Raw genomic sequence first — 14,853 nt, 5'->3', positions numbered from 1 at the left:
CTGACTTCAGGTCCTTCATGGTGTGCAGAGCCTCAGTATACTTTACGCTTCTTAGATGAAACAAATTGACTAGAGCAGCAACAAAGCCAAAAAAACAAAAGGCCAGACACAATAAAAAAACCCAAAACAAAACAAACAAAAACAGTGAACAGCAACAACAACAACAAAAGAAACGCACACGCAACATAAACAACCAAACACAAGAGAAAATACTGAAACCTTAATGTAGACAATAACAGAAACGGTTTTACCCATCTGTCTTAGATCCTATGTGATTGAAAAGGAGTGTGCTTTAGCAGCCTTCCCACTGCCGCGACATCACTGTACGCTCTACAAAACTTCCCGGTCACCTCTTCGATCATCTCGCCCCCAGGCAAGAGATGTCTATATTGATTTTTACGACGTAGTACAACTAAGAAACTTTAATTTATTCCGCGCACTCCGACAGTTACTCGCACAGAATAATATTTTAAACTAGCACTTAAATTTGACCATAAACAACTGTTTAAATAACAAAAGAAAAAGTATTTTCAAATAAATTTGTCATAACAACAGTCTAGTCAGACGCGGTTACGGAATATTTTTAGCCCGATAACGCGCGGCTGTATTAAAAAAAAAACTGTTATTTTCCAAAGTTCAATTTCGTGGCATTGATCAGTGCCGTCCTCAGACCCAGGTTCTTTGAGTATTTCTGAGACAATGAGTCGGCGAACGACCAGCGGTTTTTCAAGAAAGCAGGCGTGATGAGTGTGATCGAGAGGAGAGAGATCAGAAAAATTCCTCTAAGTTCATCTTTGTAGCTGCGGAAAACTGTCATTTGTGGAGGTATCATCATGTCGACTTCACCTTACCATATAGCGTCTCTTTTGGACAAGGTAATGTGCATTTGAGTTATTTCACTTTCTTTGGCGATGGCAAACTTTTCATTTTAGTTTGTGTACGTGTGGGTGCAGGTTACAATGATCCATGATCCGATCCCACCGCTGATAACTGACAGTGCAATTCTTCAATCGATTATTTATGCCAATTTGTTCCATCAAAAAGGTGTGAGCCTTTTGGTGAGGACGGTTTCATTTCGACTTATTGTAAAATAGGCACTAGAAGGGATTGAATTCGTTTACTTGTGATCTCGAAAACAAAAAGAGAAATGTCAAACAGATTGCAGAATAATTGTATCCGCTCAGCTTCGATCAGTGATCGCGCATGTATGAAAAAGCCCACTTAACGGCAGCTCGGAGTTAGTAGATTGTTATTTTCTGTCAGTTACCTTTCCTCTTACGCTGAAACTGGGTAGATATGGGCTCGCAACTGCGAAAGACGTCGTTTACATCTTGCGCCTCTCTATTCATGACAGCCTGAATGTAGTCTCCTCTATGGCTGCCTCTTGTCACTCAGATGTACTCCAAACGATCGGTGAAAAAGTAAATGCAGATAAATCTGTGTTGAGTGAATGGGGTATTCCAATATGTAGTGAAGATAATATGTTCCATGTAAATTTACCAGCCATGTCCTGAGTAGACTTCCTTGTACTCAACTGTCAGTGATGATCAGTTCTCATATTCTCCACACTGATTTGATATAATGTAGTGAAAAGGGAGAAGGCTTTCTCCAAATTTCCAACTTAACATTGCAGGGTTAATTTACAAACAACAGTGTAGTCATCAGTTACAGAGCTTTGAAGTTGATTTAATCCTTTAACTCTTGTTAATGACTAAGACAGAATTTCTCCTTACTATATCTATACAATATCATGGAGACAAGTGATGTGAATAAAGAAAAATATCAAGTATGAGATTACTAATAGATCTGATACTGAATTATCTAAACTAACATAATGAGAATCATTTGGCAGACTGTAAGGAGAATTGGGAGAGGGTTATAGGGAACAGAGTGAAATTTCAACCACATAGCCTTCAATTGTAATGCAGTAGGCATCACCTTCCTGGAGGGAGAGGAGGGGAAGGTATGGGGGCATACTCCCTATTACTCTGTGTGAGAATATCCTCTGTTGGATGGTGTTTGAAGCAAATAAAAAGGGAACGAGGAGTAAATGATGTTTAGAAGGATAATTGAATTAATACGTAGTTACCAGTTAACAATAACATCATTTTGCTATCTCAAAATCAACAATTTAGATGAAAGAAGTTTAAATGCATGAAAAATAATAGTTTCAGTGTAGTAACATAAGATTGAATTTGTCTGCTCTGTAATAGATAAAATTAGCTTTTGGGTGTGAGAAGATAAAATGGCAATGCTGCCAAAAAAAACAGGATTTTGTTGCAGCTGTGTTGCTCTGTTTCTTTGTTTGTTTCTTTTTAAGAACATCTGTTGCAAGTGCTTTAAGTTTTTTCTGTTCTTTTTGTGGAGTACCTAAGTATGTGTACCTAGACTCTTATTGGAGTGTGTGTATGCACAGCTGTAGACACTTATAGTGAATCAATCTTGAACAGTCCTGACATAGCCTTCCCATTTTTTTTTTCTCAAGAAAATTTTATCTGTATTTTAAATTTCCTCTGTAAAAGATATATAAATTCATTTGAATAGTGTTGAAATAATGCTTTCCTTTTCACAAAGTATTTTCACATTTTTCTCATCACTACAGTTCTCAAAGCCCAGGGCTAAAAATTAACTCCAGTGCTTGGTGGCCAGTCGGGCCAGTTTCCTTGAATTCTTAGTGGCCCATCCCAAAATGAAGTAGCCCTCGATTTCCTCTAATTTAAAATGAAAAACTTGAATAAATGCCCCATGGCTTTTAACAAAGCATTAACTAAAAGGAAAGAACAAGCTCGTGAAATCACTGTTAAAACAGCTCAGAATTTCCACTTCAGAACTAAATAATTTCCTAAAATGGATGATCTTAGAGTTCAGGCAACAAAATAAAGAGAAGGGTAGTCCAATTAAACTACATATTTAGTTTTATTTTTAACTTTGTACTTTGCATAATTTACATAGCAACTTTTCAAAATTCTGTAGCATAGTCACACATCGAGCATTCAAACCTTAACTTTTGGTGGCCCTGGTAAGTTTAACTCGCCACTGGCGACTGTGCAACTGCCGATTTTTTGCCTTGAAAGCCTATAGTAGCTGAGAAAAGAATGCAGTCATGTGTGTTTTATAGAGCCTGGAGGGCAGTTTTAGTCTGAAGACAAACAAACCAAAATTTTAAACTCTGAAGCCTCCCAACTAGTGATTAATTTTATTTCCCTACACAATTAGCATCATTTATTCAATTTTGCATGTTTGCTTGTATTAATTGTCATTCTTTGGCTTGTGTTTAGATGACATCAAGTGACAAGGACTTCAGATTTATGGCAACAAATGACTTGATGGCTGAACTCCAGAAAGATTCTATAAAACTGGATGACGATAGTGAAAGAAAGGTCAGTTATCCGTGCATGTATTCAGCCAAAACTTGTATTTCCTGGGGCTCCAAGCACACCTTGTTTCAAAGTACTTCTCTTTTCTTTTCTCTTTTGTTTGTTTGTTTTTTTTGATGTCAACCTTTACATACCTGTAAGCAGTTGTAACCTTTTTTTTTGGATCATTTCAGGTTGTTCAGATGCTTTTGAAATTGCTTGAAGATAAGAATGGTGAAGTACAAAACCTTGCTGTTAAATGGTGACTATGTCATTTTCTTGGCTTCTTTTGGTTGACATGATCTGATACTCTAAATATTACAGAAAATTAATATTTTGTATTCAATCATGAAACCTCTGGACCTGGTCTAGAATTACAATTCACAGTCAAAACAGCCCAAATGCACCTCTTGCTCAAAGAGTTACTAAATTCAGAGAAATTTACATGAACGCCTTTATCTCCCTAAATCCAATTGAAATTTGATCTGTTTTTACATGAAATATTCAACAGAATTTGTGTTAAACAATCATTTGACTGAGCGTCTATTCAGGGTTTTCAGCAAGAAGTGGTGGCTGGGAAAATTCACCAGCTAGATGCTCAGTATCTGGCATATTTGGCAAACACTCCCTTCCTAACTCTTTAAATCCCAGATCAAATTTGTAATTCTCCTTACTGTCTACCATACAATTCTTACAATATTAGTTCAGCTAATTAAGTATTGGATCAACTAATTATCCCCCAATTGATATTTTTCTTTATTCTCATCACTTGTCTGTTTAATATTGTATTGATATTGTAAGGAGAAATTCTGTCTTGGTCACTCATGGGAGTTAAAGGGTTAACTTACTCCTGAATCTTTGTTGCCTATTTGGATTCTTACTGAAAATTCTGCTCTTTAGATAACATGTCTTATGGTATGGTGTATGTATAATTATGTATCCATACTTCTTATCTTTCTTTTAATCCCATTTTGTTTTCTCTCCCCTTCCTGTCTTCTTTCCCCTCTATAAACTTCTCCTCTGTCTCCCTCTTGTTTCAGTTTCTTTTCCCCTGTGATCTTCCTTTCATCTTCACCCCAGAGTCAGTGTACATATTTTCCATACTGTTCTCTATGCATTTCCATGTAACTGTCAGTAAAAAAAAATTAACGTGTTGTGGTGTTGTTATTTTTTACCATCTCTAGCCTTGGCCCTCTGGTTAGTAAAGTCAAGGAACATCATGTGGAGACCATAGTTGATTCACTCTGCTCAAACATGCTGTCAGACAATGAGCAACTGAGAGACATTTCAAGTATTGGTAAGCAGTTAAGAATCAGCAGACTTTGTGAATGCATATTTACACAGTGGACATTTCTTTTGTGCAAGTCGACACTTTTGGACTTGGAAAAAGTTCAGTCTTATGAGAAATTAAATCATCAGTCATGAACAAGTGTAGGAATAGAACTTAAAGGCTTGGTAGTATGACAGCGAGTTACAATCATCCTCACCAAGATGCACAAGAGATTGAATTAATCTAAGCTTTACACTAAGCACTGAAATGTCTACTGTGTTTAAAAAGGAAATATTAACTAAATGATGTATCTCAAACAACAGCCCTAATGAATTTGACAACTGTATAAAAACATACATTCTGTACAGTATTTGAAATAATCTGATGTCTACAAGAGAGCTCTACTCTTAAACATTTTTTACTCTCCATATTCAGTACTGTACTTCCAGCTTTGCTGAAAAGGTCTTCCTTTTGAGAAAAATTTCCCTTACAGATGCAAAGGACAGATGTACATGCATGTTGTACTTGTCATTGTAGGTTTGAAAACAGTTATTGGTGAATTACCCCCTGCTTCATCTTCACTGGCTGCCAACATCTGCCGAAGAATAACTGGAAGACTCACAAATGCTATTTCCAAGGTAGCTATTTCAAGAAATGCATGCAGCATTCTCCTTGAAATGGATATTAACAGCAAAAGTACTCTTGTATTCATGCTATAACATTATAAATGTGAATACAGTACACTTGTGTACAGTATATTGAAAACAGAACAACGCCTGCATGTGGTGTTTCTCGTACATCTCAGTTATGAATAATTGGGCTTAATGTCTTTTTTTGAGAAAGCTAACTCAACAAGGTTTAGGTCTTGGAAAAAAATTTGGTTTTATTGGTTGTCTGTTAATGGAAAGTTGACTGTGTATAGATTGGTTCAGAAATTTTTTTTACCAAAGAAAAATTTGATGCAAAGAATTTTACACTGTCATCATGGAAACACTCCTCAATGGAAATTCTTTATTGCAATGTCTCATGTGATTTCAGACCAATAAGGTGCAAAAATCATTTGATGCAATTTACATTTTTCGTATTACTACAGTAGTGGCAAAACATGGAACACCTTCATTCATGTAAGCTTTTTTGCCGCAGTATGTACTGCACTTTATCACTGTGTTCCTTTTTTTGATCAGAGCACTGATGTTTCTGTCCAGCTTGAGGCCTTGGATATTTTGGGTGATCTGTTGAGCAGGTTTGGAGGTATGTAAAGCAATTCTTGTGGAATGTTTAAGTTGTGCTATACAGCATCACCTAAACCAAAGTGGTGATGCAAAGGGCAAAGGGTTGTAAGGTCAGCTTTAAAAACTGTTCACAGTAGCCAATTTGATAAACACCCCCCCCCCCCAAAAAAAAAAATATATATATATATATCTTGCAACACCCCCCTGCCTTATCACAGTAGCACAGTTTCACCATGAACTTACCCCCTCTTACTCCTTTCCCTGCCCATGCCCACCTACATATTGCAGTCAATGAAAACTGTAGACATGATTAGTTGTCACTCTAAGGTGCAAACCAGCGAACCCTTTTACCCTCTAACTCCCATGAGTGACCAAGACTGAATTTCTCCTTACTATTTCAAACCAACATCAAGCAAACGAGTGATGAGAGTAAAGAAAGATCTATATCAATTAGGGGATTATCAGTTGATCCAATACCAAAATTTAATTCTCCAAAATAACACCAAAATAATTATATGGCAGACAGTAAGGAGAATTGCTAAGGAGATCTTGGGAGTTAAAGGGTTAATCCCTGAGAGTGACGAGCATCTAATTTCTCCTTTCAATATCACCCCTCAGTCAAACATTAAGGTTATGACGATAAAGGAAATGATTATCAACTGAAGAACCTCTTGATTTTCAAACAAATTCTCCTTGCCAGCACATTATGGAGATTATACATACTGATGTTAGGGTGTAAAGGATTAACATACAATTATTATTCATTTGACAGGACTCTTGGTATCATACCACCAGTCTATTCAGCAAGCTCTGTTACCACAATTAACAAGTGCCAGGCTTGCTGTCAGAAAGAGAACCATCATTGCATTGGGTAATGAAATAACCTTCCTGATTATTCTGAATTCACATGGAATTGCAATTCATACTGTAAACATATTATACTAGAATTATACCCCAGAAACTAAACAATCTTTTTCTCTGTCACAAAAATGGTACATGTATTGTACAGAAGGTTACTATATCCACAATTTTTAGGTTTCACAGAGTAACCAGACTGCTCTATCATCATGCAGGCTGCCATTTTAAAAGCAACTCAGTATTGTGCATGTACGGTTTGATTTCTTTAAATCCAAGAATTTTTTCTTATTATATATAATAAACTTCTGCTACCCTGATCATAGCTGGAAAGTTATTTTTGGAGCAGAGCTGTCAAAACAAATTGTCGACTCTGAAAAACACATGGGTTATTCTGAAAGCTTGTGGCTCTATTTTCAGCATTGAAGAATAACATTGAACTGCCTTCTTTGTAACTCAAACTGGCTCTCAAAATCTTTTTGACAACCCTGTTGGAGTCAAGAGCACCTTTGATGGTACATGTAGCATCAGCATTCTGTACTAGTCAACAGTTTTTACTTAAGTGCATGCATCAGAATTCTATGTGCTCTTTGTTTGAGGCATTCCTGCTTGTGCTTTGAGCATGAACTTGCAGGTTTGTTTGGAGTGGCAGCTCATTGTCCAGGCAGTTTTTCCCACCCATTCCCTACCTCTTTCCACTGTTCATTCAGTGTGGCAAGCCTGTTTCCCTTTCCTACTTGAGGGTTCATAGTTGGGTTGCCATGATTTTCCAGCGATGGGAGCAGTCTCCATCTAGGAGCTGGCTCCCAATAGTGGGAGCCCCTGGATGTCTCAGTCACCCAACCTCCACTTAGCGATGCAGTTGTTAATCTCTAGTTGGAAACTTATTGTACTTGTTTGATGTGATTGTGTTCAATGCAGGCCATCTTGTGTTAAGTGCAAACAGCAGTTTGTTTGTTGAACTAATGGATCATTTGCTTACTGAACTGAAGCAAAATGCCTCGCATTCTACAACTAGAACTTTTATCCAGTGCATAGGAGCAATATGGTAAGTCACATTCTTTTGTATGGAAACTCCACAAAATGAATTATTTTATCACAAATCCCTCTTTTTATTTGGTTTTCATTTGTTGAAGAAAATGCAGAGAAAGAAGCCAAAAAAAAAAAAATTAAAATATAAAAGAAAGAAAAATAAGGCGGTGGATTTTAAACCCCTCTTCCCAGATATGAGTTGAATGAAACTCTCAGCTTTTTCTGCAATTTTTCCAATTGATGTGCATTGCTGAGGATCAGTTTGTCATTTGACTGTTACATGTTATTGCACTTCAGTCGCCAAGCTGGTCACAGAGTTGGAGAACATCTAGAGAGAATCATACCCATGATAGTACAATATTCTAGGGTTGAAAATGATGATGAGCTGAGAGAATACTGTATTCAGGTTAGCCTTGACTCTTTATTTGAACTACCAGCATGCAAAACAGTTTCCTTTACATGTGCTGTAATGTTCTATTCCAAGAGCACTACTTGTATTTCTGAGCTTTTGGTCCAACTCCATGTGCTTCAGAAATGTAACTCTTAGTTTGCTTAGCCTGTAATATTCTCTTGAAACTTTTTACAAAACTTTATTCTTTTTTTTGTGAACTCTTTGCAATTATGAGATGAGCATTCAAGCTCCTATTAGGAACTTAGGCAAGTCTGTGTGCACAAAGCTGGCCTCTGTTGTTATCTTCCCATTATACAACTGGAGCCTGGAGTAAAAAAACGTGAAAGGCTTGCACAACATTTGCAAAGTTTTTTTATTTTTCCCCCACCCAACTTAATATCCTTGCATGTAAAGGAGTATTAATAACAGAAAGCGTTTAGTGCTGCAACAAACTTACGTTTCCTTTAGTGTTGATAACTACTACCTCACATAAAAAGATAATATTAAACTGGCACTAATAAAGTTTCAAGGGGTTTTTGTGGTGCAGATGCGTTGCGCTCAGTACATTTTATGATGCTTGAAGAGGTTTATGGGCTGCACATGCGTTGTGTTACATTTTATGATGCCTGGGTAGTGCCGGTTGTGAAGTATGTCTCTCTTTGGTTCTTTTGTAGGCATTTGAATCATTTGTTTGCAGATGCCCCAAAGAAGTAACCTCTTATATTCCCAAGGTAATTGTAGTTTGGAAATCTTTTTATGCTTTACTCTATCCCAAACAACACAGAAAGGAATATAAGAACAACTCATGCTTTTACTAAACTATCCGTAGTTCAAAAGATTGTCAGTGTTAATCCAGGATTAAAATCCAAAAGTGGATTTGATAAACATTTTCTAATGGCATAAATACAATGTACAAAGGCTAAGCTTTTACGGGGTCTCATCTTAGTTTAAAACAATTCTAGAGGAAACAAAACATTACACAAATCTATGCTAAGTTAAATGATCTTTTTAATTACCTGGCCAAGCAATGCTGCGGCATGTGTGTTTTTTTAAAATTAATATTATTTTACACATCTCCACTCGAAAATTACGAGAAACACTTTGTTAATTAAAAGCGGTACCACTAGTTTTTACTGTCTTGCTCCCGCTAGATTTCCCTCAAAAAACAATAACAACCAAAATAACAATGAGACGACAGCAGCAAAATCGAGTTCGTGACCAAGGGCAGTCTTTACCCACCCCTCCATAGAGAGCAGTTTTATTTGAGTGTCAAAATACCAAAAGCAGAGTAATCATGACGGCCATTTATTTAAAAAAAAAAAAAAAATATATATATATATATATATATAATAAGCCAAAGGGAAATCAAAGTAAAAACGGGTAGATTGCTAAAAGCGCGAGAAAACGCGGGTGTTAAAATCACGATTGGTTTTAAGTTTGCGTCCAGACAAATCTCAGAGCAAAGTAAAGCAAAACCAAAGAAAGTCCTGATTACTTTTGACGCTCACTTGAAAATGACTTTTAACAAGCTGTAAAATGTGACATGTTTTCGTCTGGTGTTCCACAGATTACAGAGCTCTGCCTGGAATTCATTTGCTATGATCCAAACTATAACTATGGAAGTGACGACGAAGATGAAAACATGGAAACAGACTTGGATGACGACGAGGAGGAGTAAGTATTAACCCTTTACACCCTAATATCAGTATGCATATTATCCCAACTCTTCTCTATACATGTCCTTTGGTATTGACGAGGAGAATTTGTTCAACAATCAAAGCTTCTTGGGTTGGCGATCATTTCCTTTATTCTCGTGATCTTAGTGAATGATTCAGATATATTACTGTGAGGAGAAATTAGATGCTGGTCAGTCTAAGGGGTCTAAAGTTTTAAACAACATAAATTACAGTCAATAGCTGATATTTAGAATCCTAGCTGACTCAAACCAAAAGTTATTTCTTCCTGGATTCTCGTTACTGTATATTGCGTATTAGCTTGGTAGTATCGCTTAGTATTTTTACGAGCTGTGCCGCATTTTGAGGAGCCCGTAGGGGGAGTCAAAATACAAATAACGAGTAAAAATACTCAGCGATTCTACACACCAAAACGTGTAAAAAGTTATTTATGCCCAACTGCTTTTTTTTTTGGCCAAAAATTTCAACTAATTTCTCATAAGGAGGGAAAAGTAAAGCGGCGAGAGAAGCGTAGCGCGCGCAGCCGACGGGTTAAACAGGCCTTTTTTTTACAGGACAAAATAACCAACCGTACAATATCGCAGGATATTTGTTCTTTATTTGCATGTTATTGGTACTCTACTTCATGCGGTTGAATAATAACTGTACAAATCGTATTAATTCGACGAAGCGTCCGACCTCGAATAAGTACCCACCCAGCAAGTAGGAAGAATTACTTAACGCGCGACCTCTATTACGCATGTGTGACACATGCATGAGACATGGTCCACTTATCCCTTGACATCCTCACATCAGCATGCATATTCTCCACACTTTTCTCTGCACATTACTGTGGTATTGACAAGGAGAATTTGTCAAACAATCAAGAGCTTCTTTAGTTGGTGATCATTTCCTGTATTCTCGTGACCTCAATGTTTGATTCAGAGCTGATAAGGTGAGGAGAAATTAGGTGTCGGTCACTCTTAGGGGTTAACCCTTTACACCCTAATATCAGTAAGGGTATTCTCCATACTGTTCCCCATACATTTCCTAAGCTGTGGACAAGGAGAATTTGTTTAACAATCAACAGCTTCTTTAGCTGCTGGTAATTGTCTTTATTCTCATGACCTTACTGCATGATTCAGGGGTGATATTTTAAGGAAAAATAGATGCTAGTAAGTTAGGTTAAAGGGTTAAAGGGTGTACAGTAGCTTAGCTGCGTTAAGACTTCTGTGGGTCCTGAGAAGGTTTGACCAAGACAGAGATTACGAATTTTAACTGAAAACAATGATATACAATGTTCTTTAACTTGTGGGTTGTTACCACTCTTCATAGGGACGAAGATGACGACTATAGCGATGATGATGACATGAGTTGGAAGGTAAATGTAATATGGTCATATGAGCGTGTACGTTGTATTCGTTATTAGTGGAGACTGAGGCAGAGCTCAGTAACAGTTATACTTGTGATATTGTTGCGGTGAAAGACGAGTTGACCATGACTGCAATGTGAGTCACACCATGCTATCAGAGTAGTTTTCAATTGAGTGTCGAATCCAGGATTACTTTGGTTGTGCTTTTTTTCGCTCTGTGATTGGTCCAGAAAACCAATCAATTCAAAACTAAAACCAATCACGACTTGGTCGCCCGCGTTTTCCCGCGCTTTAGGCAGTTTGTTTGTCTTTACTTTGAGTTCTCATTGGCTCTTAGAGTTATCTTCATTTCCTCTGATTGGTCGTTTCGATTACTTTGGTTTTTATTTTACGACACTCGATCCAAGCCCTCTAATATAGTCACGCATTTTTTTTTTTAATTTTAATATATATATATATTTACTGATGGGCCTGGTATATAACCCTTCTTACTGTATAGAGAGCATTAATTTTGATATCGGCGAAATCATAGATTGATTTTATTGTCAACTGCAGGTTCGAAGATCAGCAGCCAAGTGTTTGTCTGCAGTGTTAGGATCAAGACCAGAACTGTTGTCTGAGTTCTACAAATCAGTTTCACCAGCGCTTATTGCCAGATTCAAAGGTACAGCAAATCAATGAAGTATTAGAAAAAATATTAGGATTGGTCCCTTAATCAAAAAGTGTGGATTTTTATTTTGTAGAACGGGAAGAGAATGTTAAAGCTGACATATTTGCAGCATACATCACTCTTCTGAGACAGACCAGGCCTGTGGCTAGTCAGACGCTGGATGCTGAAGCTATGGAAGATGATTCAGGGTGAGAGGAAACTACAAACAAACAATAACAAACAACATGTGCCGTTTATTACCGAGTCTCATTACATTGTTAGGAACGATATAATTGGTAGTAATAATCTGAATTGGATTTTGTTTGTTTGTTTGTTTGTTTTTATTGAAGAAAGACGTTTTACTTTACGTTATTATTCCACAAACTCCAGCACCTTTTCTGTTATGTTTACTCACATGACGCTTTTTGACGTTGTTGATCCAAGCAGCGAAGAAACGCTCTTCCCAAAGCGCTTAAGTTAAGGACTGGTCGCAAGCTAGTGACTGTCGTGGTCTGGTGTTAATCAAAATGACATGTAAAACGGTCATTGATACTACACTGTAGCTGCCAGTCATCGCTATTATCACTTATCTTGAGTTCTTCCACAAAATATAGAAAATACACTACATGTACAGTGCACTTAACCCTTTAACTCCCACGATCTCATTAGTAATTCTCCTAACTGTGTTCTTGTAATGTTACTTTGGAGAATTTGGTATTGGATCAACTTATAATCCCCTAACTTATATTTTTCTTTTTTCTCATCACTTGTCTGCTGGATATTGTATTGATATTGTAAGGAGAAATTATGTTGTGGTCACTCATGGGAGTTAAAGGGTTAACAGCATATTACCGTATGTTTATTTTTTTGCTCTTTGTAGCCCTGTGAATCTCCTGACCACTCAGATACCATCCATTGTCAGAGCTTTGCACAAACAGCTGAAGGAAAAGAGTGTGAAAACCAGACAGGTACACATTTTCACGGTGTAGTTGGCTCCATGACTCGTAAGCATCGAGGAAAAAAACTGACATGCTGCTTCTTTGGTTCAGAGAAGCGAATTTTCTATGGACAGTTTTCTCAAAGATGTGAATTTTCATGAACAATTTGAGATAAACCATATGAAGTATTTCCGCTCGAACGAGAGCATTGTGCCTGCCATGCTTCATGCTTTCAGCTGTTCATATCCACTTGAGTAGGTTAGAGAGCACTCAAGAAGCGAGGGTTGTTCTTGGTTGCGCCTCGAGCAATTCCTACACCTCGCTCTTGCTCTGCAAACTTCACCTAGTTATACTAACAGCTAAAAGCGTGGATCAATTTTTGATTGAAGATGTACTTTCACTGAACTTATTTAACTTTCTTCCATTTCAGGGATGCTTCCATTTGTTGTTGGAACTTGTTGCTGTTTTGCCTGGGGCTCTGTCTGATCACATCAGTGCCATTGTTCCTGGAATACAGTTTTCACTTGGGTAAGGCGTTGTTTGCTTACTCAAGAGGGTTTTGTGTACAGCATTTTCGACAAAGGGTGTGAAGCAGAGATGTAGAATTGTACGTGAAAATGCTCAAAGGCTATCTGAGTAGTGCTTGTTTTCTGATGTTTGAATAAAATGCACGTTATTTTGTATTTTATTTGGAAAAAAAGTGTCGTTGTCTCGTATCGCGGAAAATAATGATTGCCCTGTCCGATTTTATGCTTCTGAAGGAATATCTTTCACCGAGCAGCTTTGTATAACGTTTGTTGACCATGTACAGTGACACAAAAACGAATGGTTTATACCGATACTTCGTCGTGGAAATTTTGAGTTCTTGAGTACCTGATTACTAAAAATATAACAAGCACTTCTTTCTTGAGGCCACGAAGGCAATTGAAGCAGGATGTATTTGTTGAATGGGCTATTCTCGCTAATTAATTGCCTTACTTTACCAGTGAGAGTTCAAAGTTGTAAATGGTTGCTTCTTAGACGATGATGTTTTTTTAATTCATAAATAATCGCCTTTTTTCTTACATTCTTCCTGTTTTTTTCAGAGATAAGAGCTCAACATCAAATATGAAAATCGACACCCTCGCCTTCCTTGGCTGCATTCTAGCCCAACATCCACCCAAAGTTTTCCATCCACATATTCATGTACTAGTTCCGGTAAATAGTCATTATGTTTTATTTTTGTTTTTGTGTTGTTGTTGTTGTTGTTGTTTACTACAATTTGAAATATTGGGTGAGCAAGGCAGGGGTTTTGTTGATGGCCGGTTATCATCAGTCTTCCGCCACCTGTAAGACCCCTTTCTGTCATTTGTTCAGCCTCTCGGTACATGTTTCCTATTACACCATCGACAGCCGCTTATAAAAAGAAAAAAAAACCTTATTAAAACCCTAATAAGGTGGTTTTGTTGTCTTCAATTCCTTCATTATAGAATGCAAGGGAACATGATTCGCATAATTATGTAAAAGTGAACTTTCACTCGAAAAACGACAGAGTTGCACTCAAAATTAGTTTTGCATCTGATTGCTTAAGAAGGTGGCGTTAGATTTGAAGAACCAACTCAGAAGTTGAGTCAGGCAAAAGCAGGAAAACCATGAATTACTTTCGACGGTCCTTTGGAACTTGCTCTTTTATTTTACAACTTGAAGCAATTAGATCAGGTAGTCGACCTTAATATCTCTTGTTGAAACTTTTTTTGTGTGTGTGTGTGTATGCTCATAGCCTGTTGTGACAGCAGTTGGCGATCCATTCTACAAGATCACTTCCGAAGCTTTGATGGTCACTCAACAGCTGGTCAAGGTCATCAGACCTCACGGTATGTCACAGTATTTTGATTCATTCTTTGTGCTAAATGTATGTGAGATATACATTGACCTAACTTGACCTTAAAGTTAGCTCGTTGGACTCTGGGCTGAGAAGTCCGAGCTCAAGACTTGCCAAGACACTTTGCTCTTACGGCCCCCTCTTCCACCCAGGAGAATAAATGGGTACCAGTGAATTGTCAGGAAAGCCTGATGAAATGCTAGGAGGTAATCTGCGCAATGAAG

The 14,853-nt window shown here is 37.4% G+C and overlaps 1 protein-coding gene across 1 annotated transcript in view; it reads left to right on the top strand.

Moving 5' to 3' along the window:
- The first annotated feature begins 735 nt into the window (after positions 1-735).
- LOC131788963 (cullin-associated NEDD8-dissociated protein 1) overlaps positions 736-14,853 on the top strand; it is a 28,404-nt gene continuing 14,286 nt past the window's right edge. The window contains exons 1-18 of the mRNA XM_059106049.2: positions 736-875; positions 3,279-3,380; positions 3,551-3,618; positions 4,541-4,653; positions 5,164-5,264; positions 5,811-5,877; positions 6,631-6,729; positions 7,635-7,761; positions 8,043-8,151; positions 8,811-8,867; positions 9,704-9,810; positions 11,145-11,190; positions 11,737-11,845; positions 11,925-12,039; positions 12,711-12,798; positions 13,199-13,296; positions 13,854-13,965; positions 14,528-14,621. Coding sequence (XP_058962032.2) covers positions 834-875; positions 3,279-3,380; positions 3,551-3,618; positions 4,541-4,653; positions 5,164-5,264; positions 5,811-5,877; positions 6,631-6,729; positions 7,635-7,761; positions 8,043-8,151; positions 8,811-8,867; positions 9,704-9,810; positions 11,145-11,190; positions 11,737-11,845; positions 11,925-12,039; positions 12,711-12,798; positions 13,199-13,296; positions 13,854-13,965; positions 14,528-14,621 — 1,654 coding nt within the window. The 5' untranslated portion in view covers positions 736-833. The remainder of the gene's footprint in view (positions 876-3,278; positions 3,381-3,550; positions 3,619-4,540; positions 4,654-5,163; positions 5,265-5,810; positions 5,878-6,630; positions 6,730-7,634; positions 7,762-8,042; positions 8,152-8,810; positions 8,868-9,703; positions 9,811-11,144; positions 11,191-11,736; positions 11,846-11,924; positions 12,040-12,710; positions 12,799-13,198; positions 13,297-13,853; positions 13,966-14,527; positions 14,622-14,853) is intronic.

The sequence above is a fragment of the Pocillopora verrucosa genome, chromosome 5 (genome assembly GCF_036669915.1).
Source record: "Pocillopora verrucosa isolate sample1 chromosome 5, ASM3666991v2, whole genome shotgun sequence".
Lineage (NCBI taxonomy): Eukaryota > Metazoa > Cnidaria > Anthozoa > Scleractinia > Pocilloporidae > Pocillopora > Pocillopora verrucosa.
This window is presented reverse-complemented; position numbering and strand designations above follow the sequence as displayed.